Below are 7,201 nucleotides of genomic sequence, written 5' to 3' on the forward strand. Positions count from 1 at the left end.
CTCTCTCTCTCTCTCTCTCTCTCTCTCTCTCTCTCCCTCCCCTCCCCCTCCCCCTCTCGCTCTCTCGGCCGGGGTCTTGGCACAACCTCCTGGTCCCTGCCACATTGCCCTGGCTGAGGCAACTTAAAGCCCTTATAAGGAGCAGAGACTCGGGGCCAGGCTGGGCCTCCCGCCTCTACAACCACCGCCCAGGGATCTCCCTCTGCAGGCTGCAAATCAGGGCTAGGTTAACACCACTCACGCCCCCTCGCTAGCCTGAGGGCGGGCCCTTTGTCCACATTTGCTTCCACCCCACCCACGCAGCAAGTTCTGGGAGAGGAAGGAGAGGGGCGGCGCTTCCTCAAGGCAACCTCTGGGGCCTCGCCTGGGGGATCTCTGCCAAGTATGCGTCCCCACGGGGAGACACGTCCCAGCTGTAGAGTCTAGGGCTCCGGGGTTAGAGTGCTGCAAGGAGGACTGTCTGATTTCCACTCTGACTGTCTCTCTCTCTCTCCAGGGCTTCTGATCAGCCTTTTCCAGGTGTGCAACCCTAGCCGCCTTCGTAGCCGGAACTTTCTCCTTCCGGTCCTCTGTTAAGGGAGCAGGTGAGTGTGCTCCAGAGTCCTAATTCCTAGCTCTTGATGGTGGAGCGCCCGCGGTCAGGATTTACCTGAGGGTCAAGAACTTGGGGTAGGGAGCTGGTGTACAACTTTAAGGGAAGAGGACTGGGGTTTTAGACCAGGAGTCTAAGAGGGGAGGGTTTAGAGCCCTGTGCTGAGTCTGATGAAGGTGCCCCAGGGGCCTGAACCCCTCAGTTTAGGAGTGTATGCCTGAAAACTGAATTGAGTCTATGGTAGGAAGACTGGGGATTCCTGGGACAACTAACTTAGCCAGGAATACTGAATTGGATTTATAGGAGGAGAGAAAGGACTAGATCCTGGATCCCTGGGTATGAGGAAGGAGGGGAATTGCGCCTAGATTCCTAGATCCTGACAGACAAGGGACCTGGAGGAGTTCCAAAGGATAGAATCAGAGGCATCCGTGTGTCTAAGAAGTCGTATCCAGAAGCTAGCTCCTGTGTACTTTGGGAGCTGTTCTGGGACAGTGTGAGCTTCCAGAGGTTAAAGCATGCCCTTCTGTCTTTCCATGGGTTTGACCTTAGCATGACTTTTCTTGGGGGAAAAGTTATGAATAATTCTCTGTTCATCACAGAGCACAGGATGATGGGCTGCTGCACGGTGGTGGCTACACCTTTAATTACAGCACTCCAAAGGCAGAGGCAGGCAGATCTCTGTGAGTTCGAGGCCAGCCTGATCTGCATAGTGAGTTCCAGTACAGCCACAACAAAACAAACAAACAATCAAAGATGCTAGGTCAAAGAAACCAAAGTTAACCCAAGTGCATCCTGGTGAGCCAGTGAGTTGACTGGAAATACTTGCAGGGGCATAGAGAAGCCCACCCCAACATGGGTGATGACTCATGGAAGATGCATTTCTGGGGTACACTGTTCAACCTGTAGTCAGTTGGGCAGTAGAGTCTTCCTGTCTTCTCTTAATTGTTTGCTGCTCATATATTACTTCAGCCTCATAGCATAGCCTTGTAACTTTCTGAGCCTTGGGAGTTCTATGGTTTGTCTTTCTAACATGTAATTATTGTGTGTGTGCATGTATGTGTACACCCCATAGCCAGTGTATGGAGGTCAGAGGACACTTTGCAGAATTCCACATGGTCTATCCACCATGTGGGTCTTGGGGATTGAACTCAGCTTATCATGCTCTGTTTTAAGTTTCTTTCTTCCTTTCTCTCTTCCTTTCTTTCGATTTATTTATTTATTTTCCATATATGAGTACATTGTAGCTATACAGATGGTTGTGAGCCATCATGTGGTTGCTGAATTGAACTCAGGACCTCTGCTTACTCCAGCCCTGCTTGCTCCAGCCCAAAGATATTTTTATTATTATATGTACACTGTACATATAATAACAAATACATAAATACATACATAAGTGATATTATTATTATTATTATAATAAATAAGTACACTGTAGCTGTTTTTGGACCCACCAGAAGAGGGTGTCAGATCTCATTACGGATGGTTGTGAGCCACCATGTGGTTGCTGGGATTTGAACTCAGGACCTTCAGAAGAGCAGTCAGTGCTCTTACCTGCTGAGTCATCTCAACAGCCCCTGTTGTATCTTTACCCACTGAGCCATTTAGTTGGCCCCAAGTCTCTATAGCTTTTGAGTTATTTGAGTCCCTCCCCTCCCTCTATCAGCTGATGTTCAATTCAGAAGAAATAACTACAGAACTGACAATAGTAATAAGAAAATTGGACCTAGAAACCACCTTCTCATATCTTTAGTGGCATCAGCCGAGAGGTCAGACAGTTAACATCCTGAGAAGGGCTCTGGCATTTGGTCCTAGTTCTGAGCCTCTAGGACAAGGAGACAGAAGCTGTGGTTTGCAGTGTAAAAAAAGAAATGTGGCAGGGCAGTGGTGGCACATGCCTTTAATCCCAGCACTTGGAAGGCAGAGGCAGGTGGATTTCTGAGTTCAAGGCCAGCCTGGTCTACAGAGTGAGTTCCAGGACAGCCATGGCTACACAGAGAAACCCTGTCTCAAAAAAGCGGGGAAAAAAAAAAAAAGATGTTAGTCCTTCCACTCACTTCCCATGTCAGGGTTACATGGTACACTAGAAGGCTGAGAGGCCTGTCCTGAGGTCTAGCCCTGCATGACTGATCTCGAAAACTAGAGATTTCAGTGGACCGCTCAATGAGAATGGAGGGAGTTGTATTTTCCTGTACTTGAGGTACCGGTTAGCTGAGTCCCTGGAGGAAGTGATGAGCTCAGAGATAGGAAAGCAGAAACTGAACGGTCTTCAATTCTCCAGGTCTGAGGTAGAATTGGGGGTGGGGTGGGTGAAGCTTGAGGGAGGGGAGAAAGAAAGCATAATGTTCCTGGTCAGAGATCTCTGGAAGAGGAGTGAGAAGGGTGCAGGTCCAGGACTCTGGTTAGATGTGGGAGGTGGAGTAGAAGTTGGAATTTTGAGTGGGTAGGGGCTGCTAAGGTCTATGTTGCTCTTATATACAAGAAATCTTTTCACAGGGCATAAAGTATGAGGAAGTTAGAGTCTTGGCTATGGAGAAGTTAGAGATGACTGAGTCGCTGTGGATAAAAGAGGGAACTTTGTACACAGGGCCTGGGGTAAAAAAAAAAACCCTAGGTCACACACAGGAAGTGAAGTACAGGCTAGATCTTAGATCATATCTTTCATTGCTGGGTGGGTGGTTTTGTTGTTTGTTATAAAACAGGGTTTGTTTGTTTGTTTGTTTGTTTGTTATAAAACAGAGTAGCCTTGATCATTCTGGAACTCACTCTGTAGACCAGGTTGGTTTTGTTTGTTTTAATGGCAGAACCACATTCTGTAGCCCAAGCTAGCTTGGACTTCATTACAGAGCCCAGGCAGGTCTCCATCTCACAGTAATCTTCCCACTTTAGCCTCCCAAATTCTAATGGGTGTGCACTTCTTGACTTGGTTTGCATATTGCAGGGTTCAGATCCAGGGCTTACTGAATGATATAGACAAGCGTGTTACCAGCTAAGCCACATCCCCAAGGTCAAAGTTGTAGGTGTATGTTTGGGGTGAGTCTGTATGTGTTCGCATGGAGGTCAGAAGTTGGTTTTTTTCCTTCAAGGAGTTATGTCCCAGAGAACCAGCTCTAGTTTTCCAGCATGGCAGCACATACTCCAGTGGATAGGATGCTGAAGTATAGCTTTGAGTGTTTGGATTTTGAGTTTTCTCATGGGTAGGGCTAGGATGAGCCTAGACCCTAGATGACCAATTCATTTTTATAGTTTATAAACAAGTTCCATAGATTAAGACACAGCCTTTTCAGAATTCAAAGTAATTTGTTCCAAAATGGATGAGGGCTAGGTACCTGGATTCCTCAGTATGTGAGCTCTTACCCAAATGCTTTTCCTTTTCTCAGCCATGCCGGTAACAGTAACACGCACAACCATCACGACTACAACGTCATCCTCCACCACGGTGGGGTCCGCTCGGGCGCTGACCCAGCCACTGGGCCTCCTCCGCCTCCTGCAGCTAATATCCACCTGTGTGGCTTTCTCGCTGGTGGCCAGTGTGGGTGCCTGGACAGGGCCCATGGGTAACTGGGCCATGTTCACCTGGTGTTTCTGCTTTGCTGTTACCCTCATCATCCTGATTGTGGAGTTAGGTGGACTCCAGGCCCACTTCCCCCTGTCATGGCGAAACTTCCCCATCACCTTTGCCTGCTACGCGGCCCTCTTCTGCCTGTCGTCTTCCATCATCTATCCCACCACCTATGTGCAGTTCCTAGCTCATGGACGTACCCGGGACCATGCCATCGCTGCCACCACTTTCTCCTGCGTTGCCTGTTTGGCGTATGCCACTGAAGTGGCCTGGACCCGTGCGAGGCCCGGTGAGATCACCGGCTATATGGCTACCGTGCCAGGGCTGCTCAAAGTTTTTGAGACTTTTGTAGCCTGTATCATCTTTGCCTTCATCAGCGAGCCGATCCTGTATAATCAGAAGCCAGCCCTGGAGTGGTGTGTGGCAGTCTATGCCATCTGCTTCATACTAGCGGGGGTGACCATCCTGCTCAACCTAGGGGATTGTACCAACGTGTTGCCCATCCCTTTCCCCACCTTCCTCTCAGGCTTGGCCTTACTCTCTGTTCTTTTTTACGCCACTGCCATCGTCCTCTGGCCCCTCTACCAATTTGATCAGAGATATCAGGGCCAACCCCGCCGTTCAATGGATCCAAGCTGCACTCGTAGTATTAGTTATATACAACCCAACACGGTGTGTTTCTGGGACCGACGACTGGCGGTGTCCATCCTGACAGGTATCAACCTGCTGGCATATGTGTCTGATCTGGTGTACTCCACTCGTCTGGTGTTCGTCAAGGTCTAAAATTGACAAGGGGCTCCCTTCCCCATCTCTCCTTGCAGCCTCTTCAACCAGTTGATTACCCAGGTGATTGGTACCATCCTGTTTTCTCATCTCCCTCCCGTTTCCTCTTCCCTGTTGGATATGTATAGTCTTCCTTATTCCCCGTTTACCTTTTCCATCTCTTTCTTACCTTTTCCTCTTCTGCCTGTTTTACCCTTGAGCTGTGGCTCCACAGCTTGCCTCGTTCATTTTTTTCTATCTCTATAGCCTTTCCTGTGGGTTTTATCACCTGCTTATTTTCTTGGGAGCCCTAAGAATTCTTGCTTTCTCTCCCTCACTCCTCAAAGGTGCTGGCCCCACACATCCCACACTCCTTTACAGTTACCCATACTCCTTTGCAGTTCTTTACTCCATGGGTCTCTTTAGGGGCCTCATTGCCAAAGCATGCCTGCCTGCCTGCCTGCCTTAGCTGTGCCTTAGTCTCTGTGTGTGTGTGTGTGTGTGTTAAGGGGATTGGGAAGCAGGCCATATAGTGTACCTCTCCTTTAAATTCAAAACAAAGCAAACAAAATCCTGGAGGTCAGCAATTCCCGGTGGCCAGAAGTCAGCATTATGCAGTCTCTGCCTCTACTTGTCACTCAACGTTGCACCAAATTGGCTCTAGATTTTTTTTACCAGGCTTACACCACCTAGAGCCTACCCTAGATGAAGCAATGGATGGGCACCTTTTCCTAAATGATTCTCTGTGCTATTCAAACAAACCCACCAAAAATATCCACATGGTATCTCTCTCTGTGTCTCTGTCCCTCCCCCCACCCCCCAGGGTTTCTCTGTGTAGCCTTGGCTGTCCTGAATTTGCTCTGTAGACCAGGCTGCCCTCTAACTCAAGATATCTGCCTGCTTATGCCTCCCTGGTGCTGGGATTAAGGGTGTGTGCCATCACTGCCTGGCTCCCATGTGGTCTTAAGACAACTCTGAAGTATTTCTGAGCGTCAGTAATGGCTGCTCTCTTATCTCAGTGTTAAAAATAACATGGTCTGCTTTAGCAGGAATGAGAAGGAGCCTTTCTTTGTTGGCCTTAAAGGCATTAAGATCATTAAAATCATCTTTAACTTTTCTGAACACAAACAAAACAAAACAATCAACTAAGAAGCTTTTTTTTTTTTTTTTAAATAGCTTTAGAGATTTTCTTAATGTGGCCCATTCTGGTCTCAAACATAATTGTGTAGGTGAGGCTTCCATTGAACCCTTGTCTTTCTGACTCCACCTTCTGGGTGTTGAGATTACAGATGTACCACCATACCCCCGTTGTGTAGCCCCGTTAAAGAGAGAAGTTTCTTAGACATCTTTTCTTGGGCTGGAGAGTAGGTTTGGGGTTATCAGGATTGGAATGGCTTGTGTGTGCTGTGCGTGAACCCAGGTCCTCTCGTGTGCTGCTGCTTGCTGCTGCTTTCTGCTTCTCTGACATTACTTGGTATATATGGATAAATAAATGTATAAATATATATATATATATATTTTTAATTTTCTGGAGCTTTGGGTTCCTGTAGCTCCTGCTGTCAGTCACCCTTTCCCACCCCTCACATCCATAATGTTCTTTTTTTTTTTAAAAAAAAAAAACCCTCAATATAATGATAACAGGAAGACTCATGCTTTCTTTATCTCCGGGTGGGTGGGTGGGGAGGAATGAAGGACTCCAAGAGAGAGGTGAAACTCAGATTCTTCAGTTTGATGACAGAAGGGGCGTAGGACTAAGACAACCTTGGCCTCATCAGAAAACAGTGGCAGAGCCTGGGTCCCCCCCCCCTTAAAAATAATGTATTTATTTTAATTTTATGTACATTGTTGATTTGCCAGCATGCATGTCTGTGAGGGTATTGGGTCCCCTGGAACAGGAGTTACAGACAGTTGTGAGCTGCCATGTGGGTACTGGGAATTGAACCCAGGTCCTGTGGAGGTGAACCACTGAGCTATCACTCCAGCCTCCCCTGCATTCCCACCCCTTTAAGCTGGTCTCATGTAGACAAGGCTGGCCTCAAACTCAATATGTAGCCAAGTCCTACCTCCTCCAGTGCTGGGATTACAAGTAAAAGCCACCACACCCCGTTTATGCAGTTTTGGGGACTGAACCCAGAGACTAGCCCATGCTGGGCAAGCACTTTACCATCCGAGCTATATACCGTAGCCCAATAGTCTTCTTAATTTTTCAAAATGGGGGTGTGGGAGCCTTGAGCACTCAGGGGTTTGTTAAAAGCACATGCTTTGGCACTGTGAGAACGAGGGTTCAG

General features: G+C 47.9%; 1 protein-coding gene across 4 annotated transcripts in view; it reads left to right on the top strand.

The window, feature by feature from the left end:
* The window catches only part of Myadm (myeloid associated differentiation marker), a 10,232-nt gene extending 3,693 nt beyond the window's left edge, over positions 1-6,539 (top strand). For 3 of the 4 annotated variants that reach the window (XM_021167328.2, XM_021167329.2, XM_021167326.2), the window contains exons 2-3: positions 497-584; positions 3,970-6,539. In XM_021167328.2, the coding sequence (XP_021022987.1) occupies positions 3,972-4,934 (963 nt within the window). In that variant the 5' untranslated portion in view covers positions 497-584; positions 3,970-3,971 and the 3' untranslated portion in view covers positions 4,935-6,539. Of the gene's footprint in view, positions 1-169; positions 383-496; positions 585-3,969 lie in introns of those variants that run through there. The other variant, XM_021167327.2, reaches the window with a different exon arrangement.
* Positions 6,540-7,201: the final 662 nt, after the last annotated feature.

Source organism: Mus caroli, chromosome 7 (genome assembly GCF_900094665.2).
Source record: "Mus caroli chromosome 7, CAROLI_EIJ_v1.1, whole genome shotgun sequence".
In the NCBI taxonomy this organism is placed as follows: Eukaryota; Metazoa; Chordata; class Mammalia; order Rodentia; family Muridae; genus Mus; species Mus caroli.